Here is an 18,642-nt window from a genome sequence, read left to right as displayed (position 1 = left end):
GGCAAGAACCAATTGTTGATGCATAAGGGCGTCTCAAATTTTTAAGATGAAACAAGCTGCCACTACAAATGGGTGAAAGTACGGCATTCCATAATGGTAACAGGTATGGAGGTGTGAAAGTTCACGACAGCATCAACAGAGATTTTTCTGACACTGGTGCGACAGAAGATTCAGAGCCTTAATCTACGTGCAAATCATGTGAACAGCTGCGAGCTAACAATACACACGTGCGTGCAGAAAACGTTCTCTGGTTTTGTACTTTTATGACAGCAGTCACTGCTTTAGGACAAGCTCAACCTTCCCTTATACAGTGTGCATCATTTATTCTGAACTCATCCCATACTGCAAAGCATCTTGGAGGAACCAACAAACATTTAATCAAATTGTAAGAGTTCTATTTGACAACACTTTAATTCCTGTTTTGTCTCTTGTACACCAAGCTAACTAAGATACATACAAATTGAGATATAATATCTGCGTGTCAAAGAAATGGCAAACGGCAGTTCCCAATAGTGTTCTCCAAATTCTCCAAACACGAAGATGGATCACCTAATACTGTTATTACTCACAATATCTTCATTTAATGAATGAATTAATGAATAATTAACTGGCAAAGAGAATAAAATGCTTCCCTGAGCTGTTCATAATTTTTGTCATAAGTGAGGTTGTTACTACAGGATCCTGGAGCTGTTTCAACACGCATGACAACTTTTGCACAAATTTTTGTAAAATCCCCAACCTAAACGCATTTTGTCCAGGGGAGACAAAGCCAACGCACGAGCTAAAATGTAATATGTCAGCGCAAGGGAAAGGAAATAGTTACTTAGTTGCACGCAACAAGACTACTGAGACATGTTTCTCAGCTCTCGCAATATCTATTATCCTGTGAGAAACTACATTGGGTGAAGTCGATTCAATAGAATGCAGACACGCACCGCATTTGCTGTTAGATCAGCAAGGAGTCTGTGCAACTGTATAGTGAAATTTGAAATCGGGTGAACTCCGCTGTTTTAAGCAAGATAAATTTTTTTGTCCCGTTAATCCTTAATCCTTAATTCTCTACACAACTGTGTTAACACGTGCACCTATTGCCATGGTCTCGGCAGAGTCAAGGACAGCAAGGAGTTCAGAGAAGCACAGAACGTGTCATACTACTAGAATGGCAGGTTGGTGCGCGTTAGTGTCAACATCGAGCCGAAGGAGGAAGTGACGAGGTTATCGGAGTTCAAACGTGAGTCAAACTCATCGGCACCCGCGTTCCCCTCTACGGTGTACGGCGGCCACCTCTGACCCTTCACCTGCTCCGGAATAATGGAGAAAATACAGTGCTAGTGAATGCTGGGAAGATTGTTAAAGATTATTGTAAAATATTGGAGCCTTTTCTGCTCTTATGAGTCAAAAGGGGCAAATTCATTTCATGTCCAAAAGAATAGGCCTACTCTAAGCTTAACAAAAAGAAAAAATAAATAAAGAAAAATAAGAGAGAAAAGGAGGAGAGGAAGGGAAAAGTGTCGCAGTTCAGCAGATTCTCAGCATGTTCACGTCTTCTCAGGGCGCAGACAAAGGATTCTCCTTCTTGTATGTTCAGCTCAACTTTTCCCAGCTGTCAGAACACACCTAAGTGTCTAGTCACACGTCAGGGGTGCAAAGCACACCTCAGCCTCCCTGACCATGCTTACACTCACACATTAGTGATCTGCAGTTTCTACCGTCATCAATATTGAACAATACTGAACCTAAGAATCTCATAATGACAGAAGGAAGCTATGCTGAGCTTTGTAATTACCTTATTCTATGATATGACAAAGATTACAACGTAGTACTATTATTATTATTATTATTATTATTATTATTATTATTATTAGTTGTTATGCCTCAAGAAATTATATAGATCCCATCTATTCTCCAAGGAAATACACACACACACACACACACACACACACACACACACACACACACAGGCTACTGCTGAGACAACTGTACATTCTTATTAAGGGAAAAACACAAGTGTGCACACTCAAAGACACTCAACAAAATAGTTTCCATACGATACTTATATTTGACTGCTGAGGTGAGGTGGCTTCCTACACACTCCTATGATGGCTGCACTAGTTGGATTTTGTAAGTAATAATGAATTGCATGGAACCCAGCTACAATGAGAGTCATAAACGAGCAACATGCCAAACGCGCACATGCATGAATCTCATTTGATTTAGATGCGTGATCTGATCAGGCACTGCTAAATTTGCTTTTTCCACAGTAGCACGCAAACCAAACAGACACTGTTCAGAGCCCTAACAGGGCTGAAGCCGCATGTTGTCAGCGTTTGTCCAGAGGAGCCAGAACGGCCAGGGACGGGAAGACCGCGGGGCGGCAGGTTTCCCGGGACGCCTTTCCCTTCCCCTGCTCCACGCCGGGTCAGGCTCAAATTCACCCCTCCGCCTTCCCCACTCTACGGCTCCAACAGAGACTCCGTCTCGCCTCTCTCAACGCTTCTGCGATCAAAGCAACGCGCGTCTAAAAGAGCGAGAGAATAGAAACCCCTTCAAACCTTTCACTCCATCTTATAACACTGCGAAATGTACCAAAATAGAGCAGCTTAATTAATACAATTTTCATTGCAAAGATAAAGTTTAAGTCATATTTCTAATCAGTAAGCTTTTTAGGGGTCCGGGAAGCCTTCACAGTAACCATGGAAACATGGCTACATCTGACAGAGCTTCTATCAGCCAATTAGCGAAAGAAAAGAGTTCTGTTATTGCGGAAACAAATTCCCTTTAAAATAGAAATGAACAAATGACCAAAGTGCAAGCTGATGAAAAGCTGTTCATCTCTTGGACAGCAGTAACGGAATCAGAGGTTGATCTTTGCTAAAGTTGCTACATCGTAGTTACAAGGGGTGAGGTATACTGGAAGGTCGACCCAACTGACAGACTCCTATACTGCGATGGTTTCTCCTTAATTACCTTCCTCCACCTTACTTATGCCATGCCTAGACACGAATCCAGGACCACCCGTGAGCCATTTTATATAGGGTGACAAAACAGCTTGATTGACTTTGCACGGAACATTCTGAAAATGCATCAAGAATCAAGTTATGCAAACGGGACCGAGTAATTCAGCATATGTACTAAAGACCGACTTGGTTTTAGTGTTGCATCGTGGCCAGTCATTCATTATACGTTCCAGTGTGTTTACTGAAAAGCACAGATCAGTTAGAGGGACCAAAACAACGTGCAGAGAAGAGGCATGAGGCAGGGGTGGTAGTGAAATATCACGGAGACTGTACAGTTCAGTAAGGTGCGTCAGTGGACCATTTCTGGGCAGGCAGTCACAAAGTCCCAGTTTGGACAATTCCAAGCCCTAGCCCAGCAAAAAACTTCAAACGGAGCTTCGCGGGGATGAGCTGGGTCAAGCTATGGGGTTGCTTCTCAGCTCCTAATGGAGAAACGGGTGTAGGAAAAGACCAGCAACATCAGAAAAGAGCTTTCCGCCTGCGGAAGACTTCGAACCGGAGCGGGAAAATCACCAGGACAATGGTCCCAAGAACAAGGCAAATCTATCGAAAGACAGAGAAACCCCTGGGGTGGAAGACACTGAGGCAAATGTTAAATAAAAAAGGCTGGCCAGGGTTTGGCAACAAGCCATAGAAAAATCACCTGGCAGGATGGAGAACAATTTCACAAAAGTGAAAGTAATGGTAGAAACGTGATGCTAGCTTATGCAAAACGCTGTAATTGCTGATGAAGGCTTGTTGATCAAATATTCATTCATTCACCTTATTATACCTTTGAGAAAAGCATACGATGTTGAATACAGTCCAATTACTTTTTTATACTTTCACTGAGCTGCCTTTTTTTCATCCTGATGTTCAAAATTTTAAATGCCGTTCTGATTTAAAGTTCTGATTTAAAACTATTTTATAATTTTAAGTGGTTACAATCTGACATCATTTGTAATTTCATGAGTATATATTACCATACATATGCACTACCCAGCAAGTTAGTGGACCAGGTAAAGACGTGTAAACGGTCCACATCTTTCGAATATGTTGTCCCAGTGTCGTAGGGACGATCCCACATTTACTCTGCATGTCTCTAGGCCACAGAATAACCGACACACTAACACAAATGGCTAAGGACCAGGTTGGCAGTCTTTTTTCAAAAGACTGAGGGTTCGTCCGTCGATGAAACCTCAGATAGTCGCGGACCCGTGTGTTGCTTAGGTGTATGAGAAAGGTAGTTCAACCATGAGCCCTTCTTATCTCATATTTCCCATGATAGATTCAGAAATACCTTCTTCCCTCTCTGCAAGCAGATTAAAGGTTAGGCTACAAATTTACCATTAATCATTGAAAATGCCCAAAAAAATAAATCTAGCCAGCTTTTCTACAAAGAAACCTAAAAAGAAAACCTCTGGTGCACTGCGTGCTATATTTCTCTGTTACTTTTATTCAAAACTCCTTCTTTAACACATGCGTTTTAAAAACGTTGTTTATACGCTTCTGTTCATCTCTAAGAGAGTAGTGAGAGTGCAGGACTCAAGGGCGAGAGGCAGGGCAGGACATGGTAGTGACAGGGTGGTGTATTCTTGGTACCAGGCTGAACTATCAGGCCGACAGCGCGAAACTGATGCCATGCCACTCGAACGGAATGTGCACCCTAAAAGTTCCCTCCGAGAACGTGGGCATCGCCTGGCCCGGACACACTCTGTCAACCCCGACCAATAGCATTTTGGAAGCTACACTAAACCACCATGTTTACATTAAAGTAAGAGCTCGGAATCCAGAGTGAGCCCCTGGCGTTGACATGGCAACGCAAGCTGAGCATCTGACAAACCTTTGACCCCGCTTAGACCCTGTCCAGTTTGGTCACCACACATGTAAGGAAAAATTAGGTTTGGATGTGTTCAACCAGGCCAGCAAAGATTTGTAAGTAGACAAAAGACAAACAAACAGAGAAGCTACGGTGATGGCCTGTCTACTGAATTTAACTTCATTTATTTCAGATATTCTTTTTTGGGGGTATTTTTTTGGGAGGGGGGGGGGTCCTGTATAATGTGCTCTTACCTGTGCCCTCATGAATGGGATCCCCTGGCTGTTTGTAGGGGTTGAACTTGGGTTTGGGGGCCACCACAGGGGCAAACTTCTTAGGGATCTGCTGCTGTGACACGGAGATGCTAGCAGTGCCCATGGGAAAACTGGTCTCCATTCTGGCAGTCACGTGACCATGCTGGTCTCCATCATTCTGGCCACTCCACATGGTGCTACACAGCAGAAAACGGAAAAGAAGAAACACGATGTTATTGATAAAGGAACAGGAGGCCCAAGAACCCAAGAACACAGGAGGCCCAAGAACACTTTATTCTTTTAGGAAGGGCAGCACAGGATGGCAGAAGCACTTTGCTTTAGCGCGCCAGACTGAATTTCAGCTGTGTAAAAAAAAAATAATAATAATCCAATTCCTCCAGGCCACTTCAGAAATTCCAGATTAGAGAACTACCTGACCCTCATGTTAATGTTTCTCTCTGCCTGCCTGGCTGGTCATAGTGTCACCTTCAACCAGTTCACGGGATGAACGCTCCAGAAAGATCAAGTTCCTGGCCACTGGAACAGCCTTCACAACAATAGGCTGTGTTAATCTTTCCTCGAATCCTGCCGGCAGTGCCAAGGCATCGGATAAACTATTTGTGAACCTATAATTGGATATGTGATCCCATACTGGAATGGGCACTGTGACTCACCATAGGCGGTGGGCCTGCGGAACGAGCCCGGGCAAACCCTGCGGGTTGCCGCGGCCACGGGCCCGTCTGCGGACCCCTCGCACACTGAACTCTCCGGAAATGTCACCCGCCTGGGGTTAGTGACAGGTGTCAACAATCCGTCGTGCCTATCTTACGGGTTATTAAAAATCGCTAACCTGTCAACAGCCAAGGGTGAATGTGGGAAAGACTTGAGGGAGGGTCAAGCCGTTGTACACCGCGGGTTTAACGAGGGGTAACAGTCCTGCCACCATCTGCCAGAGACGCGACGGTCGCACAGTCACGGCTTGGCTCTCATTCAGGAGGATGCTGCCGCAGAAACACGAAAAAGAAAGAGTCGTGATGCAGAGACGACATGTTCCCCCATCAGGCAATATATTAAAGTCTATGAAAGCCTTACGCGCACCATTACACACACTGCACAGGGACAAGGTGCAAAGGTGGAAAATTACTGAGCTTGGTGCCATTTGGAATTAGATATCCCCCTGGCAAGCTGTCTGTGTGTGTGTGTGTGTGTGTGTGTGTGTGTGGGTGTACGTGTGCGGTTGTGGATGGTTGTATGTTTTCCAGGAGACTGTGTGTGCTGCCAGCAGGGTGCTGCATAACTATTCAGAAGCACATGTGAGTCCAAGTTAACTGGGCCTGTAGTAAAGAGCCGAGGGCAGAACTATCAGACCAGTCTCCACACAGGCCCACAGGACTCGGTGCGACCCAGACGGCCCGTGATGCACGTCCGATGTAACTATAGGCTGGTACGAAGGGAATATGATGCCCAAGGGCCACATTGCAGCCAAAGGTGACCAGTGGTCCAACAGCAACCCTCAAACGCCAAGCCCTGGGTGAATTTCAGTGAGACAGTTCTGAAGACTGTGGTTACACCAAGAGGCTTAGAGAGTTGTATGTGATTTGCATGCTTTGCATTTTGAAACTGAACAGTTATGCAAAGGTAATGGCACCGATAAGTCAAGAGAGGGCTATGAAAATCAAAACAGGGAATGTTTAGAATAATTTGTACAGCACACACAGAGCCAGGACAAAACCCAAAATAGGACACGTCGCCTGTGTGATCTCAGAAATGGGTAACTATAACAACCACCTTAAGAGTTTTTAATCCACGCATAAACGAAGGAACGCAACCAATTCGAGACCAAGTTCGGTGGACGGACGGACTAACATGTGATGTCAGCAGTCCTGAGGAGTGGGGGTGAGTCATGAATCGCCAGCTAGGTGAGTACATGGAGATCCAGGCAGATCCAGTTCTGCTCCGCGGCACACACGCCGCGACCGAACGCACGCCTCTGCACATGTGTGCGAGGAGCCGCCGCGATAGGGCCCGAGAGCAAACGATTAGAGTTCGATTGGAAGTTCAAAAACGGCCTAGACACAAATAAGCAACACTTAAGAAGTAATTAATCAGAAAAAGAGAGAGAGAGCGAGAGAGAGAGAGAGGGAGAACCTTCTGCTGAGAGGTCACAAACAGCTGTGATTTCACCATCCCCACTGTGTTAAAATGTTGAAATGGTGGGAGGAGAAAGAAAACTTTCTACTTCATCTTGTATTTCTTTTTCCTCTCTTTCCTTTTTTATTGCTGGTGTTTCTTTCTTGTGGAAGCAGTTTTTGGTTTGTTTTTTTTCTCCCCTTATCATGTTTTGTTGTTGTTGATGCTGCCGTGCCGCTTGGCGGCTGTTTTATCCCCGGCTGATTGATGCAGGCTTCCCTTCTCCCTCTGGAGGGGAGCCCAGACAGCCCACGCACAATCATCTTTTAATATCTGCTCCCCTCCCCCCTCCCATTGTGCTGCACTCACATACTGAGAGAATGTACCCACCTCCTCTTTGTCTCGAGCGTCGAGTTCCCTCACACCCGTTCTCCTTCTCTCTCTCTCTCTCTCTCTCTCTCTCTCTCTCTCTCTCTCTCTCTCTCTCTCTCTCTCCTTCTCTCTCTCTCTCTCTCTCTCTCCTTCTCTCTCTCTCTCTCTCTCTCTCTCTCTCTCTCTCTCTCTGCCGTTTAAAGCCACACACAGGGGTCACTGGTGCACACACTCCTGGCGCATGTGTACGGCACCTGTTTACATCAGCTTCTCCCCACGTCCTTCTTTGCTTCGACTACTGCGACACGTTTTATTGGATTCCTTAATGGGTCAAGCCGAACTGCTCCACTAACTGCATTAAAACAAGCTTCATAAAAAAAAAGGAAATGCACTACATCTGTGTTAAGATAATTAATTTGGCTATTAGTTTCTTTATTTGGACTGATTCAAATTACTGTATTCTTACAGCAATTATTGGTCTACTTAATGGTCTAAACCAGAAGCAGCCAAACTCCAGTGCTGTTTTAAATTATGCTCCAAATCATGGCTTAAGATCAACTTACTGGTGCTTCCAAGCGCAGGAAACATTACAGTTCAAAGCCAGGGATTTGTTTTTACACTCCACTTGCCAACTAATGTCCAAAGAAGGAGAAGGGGATATAAATAATTACAATGGAGATTTGTACATACTGTCAGTGCTGCTCCACTGAAGATCACACTACAGAAGTCAAGAGACTGAGAATACTACACTCTACATCCAGAGTAATACGTGAAAAGGCGCCATTTGCACTACACGTTTGTTATGTGTTTTTCTCTCGACAAGGCCAGAGGATGAGGTAAGCACTGGCAGACACACAGCCGGAGGAGAGATTCCTCCGGCCTGCTGGGGCCGCGGTAGCGAAAGCCATCCCGTCGGCCTGTGACAATTTGTTGAGTCCCGCGGGGTGGTGTCACCTCGGGACGCTGCGGGGCATGTGCTGTGGCTGCTGTCGAATGCCCTGCCTTGAGCCGAAGGTTCGAGTGACAAGTAAACAACACGTCAAACACCCTGGGAAATGCGGGACCCTGCCAAGCTCCGCCCCCAGCACCCCCTCCCTCCCTCCCTCTCCCTCTCTCTCTCTCTCTCTCTCTCTCTCTCTCTCTCTCTCTCTCTCTCTCTCTCTCTCTCTCTCCAATGCAACCAAGTGCAAACAACCAAATCGGTTGACGTTTTGCCTCGTGAACAACAGGTGCCATTTCGGACATAACCAGAAAGGCTCACATCTGCCCTGGCCTATAAAACTGTAAATCAGAGAGAATATATATACATGTTATTTAAAAAAAAAAGTAATAAACCTGTAAAAATGGGCCCTTTGCCTTCACCCCAGTTAACCTCAAGTAGGCCTATATACTAACGATGGCAGCATGAAACCTTCGGACATCAAAAGAAATAAAACCAGCTGTCATGGTCTGGAGAAAAAGTTATTCTTAGGTATACGGTACAAACCAGTATGCAGGAACAATTTAGTCCACTTTGAACCCGTGTGCCGTGCACCTGTATTAATAGCTGATTGCAAGCTTTTGTTCCCTTCTGTAAAGCACAGTTTGGCGACCCAGCCACCTGGGATCGTTCAGAAATTATTGTGAAACGTCAAACGGAAAAGCTGAGCGCAGCTTCTCGGTGAGTGTCCCCTTCTGAGGAACGGGCTTTATGAATGGCCTCCAGCACAGATGCCCCTCTAGCACATGGTCAATCATCTGAAATTACAGACAAGCCACACGCACTCCACGCTGCTGGTCCCCCATCCTCAGTGGACCTCCCAGAGTGGGGGGGGAGACATCGACTCACCTTGAACTCAAGCATCAATGAGGAAAGAGGTCCCTGGACGTGTCGGGGCCCGTCTGCACAGACTTCACAGGCTTAAAGATAGCACGGCGCCATTGACCCGAGGGGCGGGTCCGTTAGTTGGGTGGTTGGGGGGCGTATCCTTAAGTTGCATGCTTGGGGTTTGGCAAACATCCATATTCCCTGGCTTGTCCCAGAGCAACCAGGGCACACGGATTTTAACAGCAAATCCAAGGCCTGCATCTGAAACGATTACCACAAATTCTGGACCGGGCACCCTACGTGTTTGGCTCCGACATATTAACCTGCAGAGTCTGACTGGGAGACTTAATCTGAGTGTAACCAAAAAGACAGTAGCTCTGGCAGCCGGTTTCTCTGTTTGTAGAAGCAGTGCAGGCTGGCAGCCTGCCACAAACCTGTTTCAAGGGACTCGCACAGTATTACTACACGCTCTTTAAAGCACATGGCCTTGCTTAAGCCAAACGCTTTTATGCATGTGAGTCAGAGCATTGCAGTACATGTCTGAGGAGCTTCTTAGCATGACTAAGGGAAACTGAGGGAGCTGTCAGTTTGTCTACAATAAAATCAGTTCCTAAACTGACTGCAGAGAAAAGGTCCAGTGTGAGCTTTGATCAAGAATGAAATCTTCTAGATTGGTGGTTTACACTTCCTCAGCTCCTCATCTAATGCTAATGTATGTGGAGACATGACTTTTCCTCTTGCATTTCATCAAGTGGGGGTCTCCACTTCTCCCCGCCGGCATGCGAGACGCCAAACCACAAAGGCCAGCCGAGCACGGGGGAGCCGTGTAATTACGGCAATTTTACTTAATTATCAATTACATCTGTCTGCTTTATTAGGGATAATTGGTCAGTAAATTAACTTGCTCTCACCCTTCTCTTGGAGAATTATGTACTGAATGTGTTATTCAGCAGAGAGCACGCTCCAGCCCCCTTACGGCAGGAGTCAAGTGGCAGAAGCTACATCGCGTAAACCTACAAATGTGTGGAAGCAACACGGCAGACAGCACTCTGAGCGCTGCGCTCCCGGTGGTCTCTCCCAGCTGCAGGTCCTGCCAGACACGCTTGCTGTCCTGGGCCACCATGACAACGGATATGGTAGGCAGACCAAGGGAGGGACACACGCAAGCACTGTAACGTGCCACATCCACATAACTGTGGAAGGGCTTGTTTCTTTCTTTCAATTTCCTTTCTGTTATTTGTTTTCTACCATTACTTGCTAACTGAGGCCGAGCTGCGTTTTTTTTTCCAAGGAATGCGCGTTGCTGTGTTGGGTATTTTGTTCGACCTTATTGAAGATGTCATTCAAATATGTTTTCACATTCAGGTTTGATCAAATGAGTCTGATTTTGCCAAAACAGCAATTGCATAAATCACTAATGAACTGACTGTAACCAAAGACTGATACAGTGTTATTCTTGACAACAGTTGATTTGGTTTTATTCTGGAAAAGAATTAAAGTCACCATCCTAGGATATAATGCACCCTTCAGAAAAAATCACCACGGTAGGAAAGTGATTTTGCTTATTTGTTAATCTGCTACAATAAGTTATGTAAGCCTTCCACAAAGTTACACACGCTAGACAAACAACAAGTAAAACAAGTAAAAATGACCCTTGAAGAGAAGAACAACAAACATAAAAGGACAGTTGCTATGGTAGCAACGTGGTCAGTGACCTGGTCCATCCAATCTGTGAACAGCGTTTCTGTCTGTTCCTGTCTTTCGACATTCCAACAGACATGGCCAAATCAACAATGGCCCAGATAAAACTGCAATTTACCTTTTAACAAAACAACTCCAACCCGAAGTCTCCGGGGGCGGCAGACAGAAAACTTCCAATGGACATGCAGAACAGGTGGTCTGCAACAGACATCCTCTCTAAACCGTGCGTAGGGAGTTAGTTTATAAAAACATCTTGTGGTTAAAATCAAGTAGACTGAATTAAAATTGTTAAAAGGCGTCCAATCAGAAAAGAGGGCACGGAGCACTTCCCCAGGTAAACTCATGTCTGGTCACATCTAAATATAGAACCATTAAGGGCCAGTTTCCCAGACCCAGATGAAAGCTAAACTTTCACTACAAACAATCTCCAACAGCAGTTAACCATTTCACCGCAATCACTTCCAAGACTAAGCTTAATCCAAACCAAACTGAACCATGTACAATGGACACTAAAAAGACAAATGTCACGTCTGCACGGCCTTGAGGAAAGAAATGAGGTAGCACTGTAGCAGCAGAAGCGCCAGCAGCTCTCTGGACTACTCAGCAAGGTGGACAGGGGGCAGGGCCAGCCAGGTGGTTGGAGGGCGGGGCCACTTTAGCATCGTTATGCTATGTGATGTGTGATGCAGGATGGAGGTGTCTCAGCCATACAGATGAAATAGATTCCTGTCTGTTCACAGAGCAGTGGTCTCCTCCTACAAGTATTAGCCCTGCTTCTTTGTCTCTAGCTGGATGGACAATGTCTCACACACACACACACACACACACACACACACACACACACACACACACACACACACACACACACACACACACACACACACACAAGCTGCTCATCTCCTCCTCTCCACAGATGTGCTCCACCCACTGTTAGGAAACATTCGCACTTACAGCGCGAGTGAACGGGTGATCTTTATGGATCCCAGAACGTTCTGAGCACGCTTGGTGGGAGGGCACCGCAAGGCAGACACCAAGCCTGGCGCTGACACATTAATAAAAGCTAATGACCCTTCTGGAGCTCTTCCAGACCATTCAGTGAAATCGCCGCCGCAGCAGAGACGAAGCCCTGAATCAAGACCGCAAAAGTGAAGAGAGACCACAGACACCCACAGCTGCTGCTGCTCGACTTGGTTTAGAGTTCAAATAATATGAGCACAGAAAGACTGTGCGTAACTCTGAGCTGGAATGCTTAATTTTAGACTACACAACATGTCATTGACCAGGAGCCTAAAATTCCCACTTTAATGATTCTTTTGCAATATGTAGGTAGCCTTGTGCAGATTTTTCACAAACAAAGCGTGTGGATTTGCAGAAGTCAACACTGGCACTGTGGGAGTCATTAATATTTCATCAAGTTTGTCTGACCTTTATCTAATCAGGCAGTCCCACAGAGAGGGAGTGAAAGACAGCTGTAAGACTTAGTGGGGAAAACCACTTTCTCGAACCACCAGCAATTAACGCATGTTAAAAACCAGGTCGACAAACTTAGTGACGCACTACACTGTGCCTTCGCTTTATTCGGATAGCAGTCTTAGACTTATTCTATCAATGCTTCAGTTTGTCTCCGATCGCTAAACCTACTCTAGATCAGAACGCGCGCGCGCACACACACACACAGAGAGAGACAGAAAAAAAAACTCATGCCCACATGCAAAACGGCTAAACTTAACAAGCCATTAAGTAGAGGTGATGAGACATGACATGCTGGGTGGGTTTTTGATGGAAATGGACACCAAGGACAGTGTCTCAGCACACCGACGATGGTGCCTCAGCACGCCAACATTAGTGCCCCACTTCGACATTAGTGCCCCAGCACACCAACGGTATTGCCCCACACCAACAGCAGTGCCCCAGCCATACTGCCAGCTGATAATTATCTGTGGAAATCCTCTGCCTCTTTGTCTAGTGGGTATTTGCCTATTGAATCAATTCATCTGGCAGTCCATTCTGGATCACAGATAACGGCCACAAACTGTCTGATGACAATATCTGCCGCGCGAGGCCCGTTGGCTGCCTGCCTACGGTTGAAGATGTGATCAACACTCCCCTCTGATAACGGACGCATGCAGTATTCAGGCTACCAACAGTCGATTGCTTATCAGACAACATTTAATGCGTGGTGTGCTGTTGGTTTCTCAGCCCGTGCGGCTTTCCTGAGCAGGGTGGAGGATCAGGGGGTGCTGAAGGTCGGTCACTCCTCACCGGACCTCCCCAAAGCACACCCCCCCGCATCCACAAAGACCTAATTAGGCTAATAGGGAAGTCCAGCGGCACCCATGCCAATCAGATGACAAGGCCATCGCTCATTTGCTTTCCAAATCAGCCGAGTGTTCGAGGAGGCATTGCGAAACGGGATTAAAAGGACGCGGCCCGAGCGAGGCGTGATCCGCGCCCCTTCCTGGAAACGTGCTCGCCGTGCAAATCGAGACGGAGGTAGCGCGTGCTGGCCGCATTTAGCATATCGCTTGCCGAGCGCCTTGGTGCCACGTAGACGTTCGATGGTTTCTGTGGAAGAGTATCAAGCAGAATGCTCCCCGGTGTTGATTTTTTTTTTTTTTTGGGGGGGGGGGGGGTGAGACCTCTAAACGGGCCCACAGCACCATCTCCGCAGCCTGTCACAAGATACGCATTCCTCTCCCTTGGTAATAGAACATGTTTATCAAACCCTAAAACTTGAAGTTTTCACAGCTTGTCAGGAGGTTTTCTTATCTGTCTTTACTTGCTGTTTTTTTGGGACTCTCCAGTTCAGTTCCCCTGTGACTCTGACAGCAGAGAACTGTAAATATGGAAAGAGAAGTTTAATAGTTACTGACAGCCCCATGTTGACACAGGCAAAGGAATCAAATGGAGTCGGACAGCTTGCATAATACGAGGCGTCTGATCTCCACAGTGGTGCAGCTCCTCCAGAGTGCAGCTCACTCACGGATGAGCCGGCTGTTAATAATTGACAGCTGTCAGTCTGGCGTGACTTCGCTGTTCGGCTGTTCACCTTCCCAGATTCCAAAGGGGCCCCCTGCCCATAAGCAAAAACAGCAACAAACAAGTGATAGATCCAGAAGATAAGGTCAACGACCAGTTGAAAGATCCCTCCGAAGGGGGAGACATTGCTTAAATGCAGGCCAGCGGCACCCACAGGACCCGTGTTGCGCTGAAGGCCAGTGTCTCATCAGAACTCCAGCCAGCATCACCTGGACCGTTAGCTGCCTCACGTTTAGCCCGATGGGCACGGGTGCAAAACGCCACGGTTTACTTCACAAAACCACAATTTAAGGGAAATATGACAAGCCCTCGTCTGACCTTCAGTACCAGGGCATATAATCCACGAGAAGGGCTACGTGAGACACGGGGAAAAAAAAAAACCCACCCGGAACCTTGTGAAGAAAGCGAGAAAGGTGGAGAAAAAAGCCACAGAATCAGAATGACCACGCGGCCGTGCAGCTAGGGGCCCCGCAACCGCGCGCCAGGGGTCGTGAAAGCATTCTCAAATTCCCATCGGCCCGCCACCTGCCAGCTCATGTTTAGCCAATGACATGGCAACCTTTCGCTTGGTTCTGACCAGATAAAAATCTCTTCATAAAGCCAGTGTGTCCACGTCTGACTCACCATATGTTTTTAAGGACCACCTGATGTAAATGACCCCAGGTTTTAAATAAATATGTTTACATGTAAATCAGTTTGCAGCAACAGTTACGAACACCTTTTCAAGCATGGTTTCTTCTATTACCATGGTTACCATGCTTCTTGGTGCTTGGGGGGGGGGGTTGTTGTTGTTGTTGTTGTTGTTGTTGTTGTTTTGATTTTTGCCTACCAAGCTCAGTAATGGCAAAAGCAAACTGCTGCCCAGCTAGTAACTGGACTATTATGTAGGGAAAAAAAACCATGAGAAACAAGTAATAAAATGATCCAGCAGGGTATCCAGGACTTGGAGACTTAAAAAAACAAACAAATGCATCATAAACCACCATAACCCCTCTTTGGCCCCAATCTGGGTCCCACCGCATTCTCTTTGTTCGAGTATGCAGGACATCACCTCACACGCAGACATACAAACACATACAAAACACTGCGCATTTGTGAACTACGTGTAAATAAGCAAATGTAAATGATTTTGACCTAATGTGACTGGTGTGCACTACTTTGGAGCATTGTATGCGTAGTAAACACAGTGAGAGCTAATTCCACAAAGGGACTGAAGCAGATAATGTTGTTTGTTTTGGGGATTTAAAAACATCTTTTTTCTTTTTTTTTATTTCCAGCGTTGGTGTCACTGGCTCCGCCGGAGGCTGCGTTCTGCAGGAGTGCGCACCGCCACGTCAGGAGCCTTGCTTTCCTGTGGATCACGTCAGCATAATCGAGAAAGCAAAGGTAACCGATCTCGTCGCAAGCGTGTTTCAGAACTTATGTGACTGCCGGAGACTGCAGGAGACTACAAATCCAGCGAGTGAGGTCACGGGCGCATCCTCATAGGCGCCATTCATCACCATCGCCTTCCGATTGAGGCTTATCGCCATGAAAGACTGAGGGGGCTTTATCTTAAAGGAGGATAATTTGGACCTCAACCTGGGCAAACCAGCAGTGAGCAGAAGAGAAAAGGAGAGCCGGCTTCCTTGATCTTTTAGTCTGCCGTGTTAATTTCTGAAATTACTGTCAACGTTAAAGGGCAAAGAGCAGGCGGGAGAGGGTATCTGCAGGCCTCTCCTCAGCGCGTCTGATTCACCGCATTAATCTGCTCCAAGTCACAGAGTGGCCCCTGTTGGCTTTCTCCATTTTAAAGTGTTTTTTGTTTTTTTTTGTTTTTTAAGTCAACACCAATTGACAATCAGAAATTTGCTCTCTGGAGATAAGGAGGATGTGAGACGGCGACAGTGTGTGTGTATAAAAGAGTGACTACACAGTTCAAACTGATTGCAGGAGGGCTCTTCAACACCCAGCATAGTTGTGGTGATAGAGAAAGGAAGAGAGAATACACACACACACACACACACACACACACACACACACACACACACACACACACACACACACACACACACACACACCATTTATAACGCAAAGAAGTCTCACTGTGGCGAACCCAAACACATGCACAAAAATGCGAGTGTCTGGCCACACAATGAAGTCTGTTTCACTCCCTGACTTTCCACTTGATTTATAACGTGGGATTGGAAACATGCAATTTTGAAGAATATTTCAACGGCCTGCCGTATAGTAAATCAGTGTGATAACTGTGATTACGACACAACAACCAAGTCCGTCTGAGCTGCATTCATAAGGTCAAAGTGAAATATTATTTGTAGTCCGTGGTCAAAAATCCCAAAACGGTCCACACCACACCTTCCTCATTGCATGCATTCGCCATGCATGTGACAGCTGCTTTGGTAATGCATTAGCCATTTTCCCGACTTCCAAAAGAAGAAGTCAGGGAAAGTACTAATTACGCGCACCGACTTTGAAAGCAGCTGAAAGCAACGTTTTTATTTCATCCATGCTCACTCCAATCCTTGAATCCTCGTGCGTCCTCTTAAATTCAGCGGGGCTCGGTCCTGTAGCAGAATCCTATCTGGCCTCCTCCTGGAGACATTCAGCAGCTACAGTTTAAGATTGTGGATTGTGTGCTGCTTCCAGACTTTATCCAGGACAAAGATAACACGGCACATTAGTCCAGCTCTAAAATCACAACCCTGCCCTCTGCATAGCAAATACAACAGACTTTTAAAGTTCTGCAACTAGTTTACAAATCACTGAATGGCGAGGCCAGAAAACAGTTCTGGTAGGAGTAAATGCAGCAGCCCCTTTAAATCCATGTTAGGTTAGGAGAGCCCAGAATGTCACCCAAACATGGAGGAGTAGCGTTTAGCTTTTATGCTACGCACAATTTCAACTTCCATAAGAACTAGAGTATCCTTTAATGTAAATTCAGATCCATATTAAAACAAATTTATTCTCTATTGACCACAACTGAGCTCACACTATTTCTCAAGCACTTTATTTTACCATTTCTCGCTTCATTTTATATATATATATATATTTATTTATTTTTTTATGTTTCATATTTGTATAGCACATTTGCATGTTAATGTGCTTTACAATTACAAGTATATAAAATACATTATTTAAGTAGAAATATATATATATATATATATATATCTATATCTATATATATATATCTACATATATATATATATATATATTTCTACTTAAATAATGTATTTTATATACTTGTAATTGTAAAGCACATTAACATGCAAATGTGCTATACAAATATGAAACATAAAAAATAAATATGAAATATGATATATTAATAATGTCACCAATGTATTAACCCATAGATACATTTGTCAGAAAACTTTTTCAAATCATTTAGATTTGGCATATCGTAGTTCTCCATAAAGACAGTATTCTACACCAAACAGCATCTACAAATGACTCCATTCAAGAGGTTGTGGATCATTAAGGTTGGGCTAGTGTTGGGTTTCACATCTGAAGCTTTTCTCATGACTTCGTTAGTGAGAAATCTAATGACATCTCTTGCTTGTATTATTTAAAATGAATTTGCAGTGATATCACACCAAATGAGAGAGAGCAGCATAACATGTGATTATATATATATATATATATATAAATGGCAGCCTGCATTGCAAAATGGAGATCAATATGCTTTTGTTTGTACATTTTGAAAAAGCAACTTGATGCGTAAAGAAGGAGCCCAAAGCAGTAGGCTAAACTCAAATGTATTTCCACCGAGTTACAACCCCACTGAAAACCTTTTTTGGTTTTAATCCAGCCATATGAACGCTTTGTCAGAGAGGTAGTCACGCACAAAAGCCAAAACTGACCTCATTACATATTCTGCCATTCTGTTTACGTGTACGGACACTTACACATTCCTTGAAATACACCGAGAAGGTGAAACAGATTGGCGAGCGAATCTCGGATCCTATCCCTGAATCATCCATTAAATCCACTTCAGTCAATATAGATAAAGGGATTTAAGGACTTTTTTTTAAAGAAGGCTTGAGATAGCGGAGGCGTGGATTGGGTACCTGAGGCAGAAAGCGCAAGGTAAAAAAAAAAGAAAAAAAAAGAAAGAAATTGGCTCTTTTTGGTACAAAGTTTACCCATTTGAGACAGTAAAGAGCTGTGGTGGTGGCGCTGAACTTGGCACAGACCCGTGTGCCTCCAGCCAATGGCAGGCCAGAGGTCAGAAACTGGAAAGGAAGACAACACAAACATTTCTAAGGCTACAAAACTACACAAGGACACCTTATGTTGTATCTAGATTTGTCATTTCCAGTTGGCACCCCATCATTTGTGCAGCGTTTGCACTGGTCCGAGTCATAAATAATATTGTTTGGCACGGTTTCGTTTTTAAGCTCTTATGAAGTGACGTGTCAATTTAAGTGAATTACGTAAACTAACGGTGAATCGATTGTGCTATATGTCAGCAATCAGACAGGTCCAAACCATTCATGTACAGCACAAATCAGCACAAAGTCCTCTAAT

At 45.1% G+C, this 18,642-nt stretch overlaps 1 protein-coding gene across 9 annotated transcripts in view; it reads right to left on the bottom strand.

Moving 5' to 3' along the window:
* The window catches only part of lpp (LIM domain containing preferred translocation partner in lipoma), a 120,759-nt gene that overhangs the window by 74,650 nt on the left and 27,467 nt on the right, over nucleotides 1–18,642 (bottom strand). For 6 of the 9 annotated variants that reach the window (XM_035524539.1, XM_035524546.1, XM_027007729.2 and 3 more), the window contains one exon: nucleotides 5,070–5,266. In XM_035524539.1, coding sequence (XP_035380432.1) covers nucleotides 5,070–5,262 — 193 coding nt within the window. In that variant the 5' untranslated portion in view covers nucleotides 5,263–5,266. Of the gene's footprint in view, nucleotides 1–5,069; nucleotides 5,267–5,919; nucleotides 6,071–18,642 lie in introns of all 9 variants that reach the window. The other 3 variants (XM_035524541.1, XM_035524545.1, XM_035524544.1) reach the window with 1 other exon arrangement.

Source organism: Electrophorus electricus, chromosome 3 (assembly GCF_013358815.1).
Source record: "Electrophorus electricus isolate fEleEle1 chromosome 3, fEleEle1.pri, whole genome shotgun sequence".
Taxonomy (NCBI): domain Eukaryota; kingdom Metazoa; phylum Chordata; class Actinopteri; order Gymnotiformes; family Gymnotidae; genus Electrophorus; species Electrophorus electricus.
This window is presented reverse-complemented; position numbering and strand designations above follow the sequence as displayed.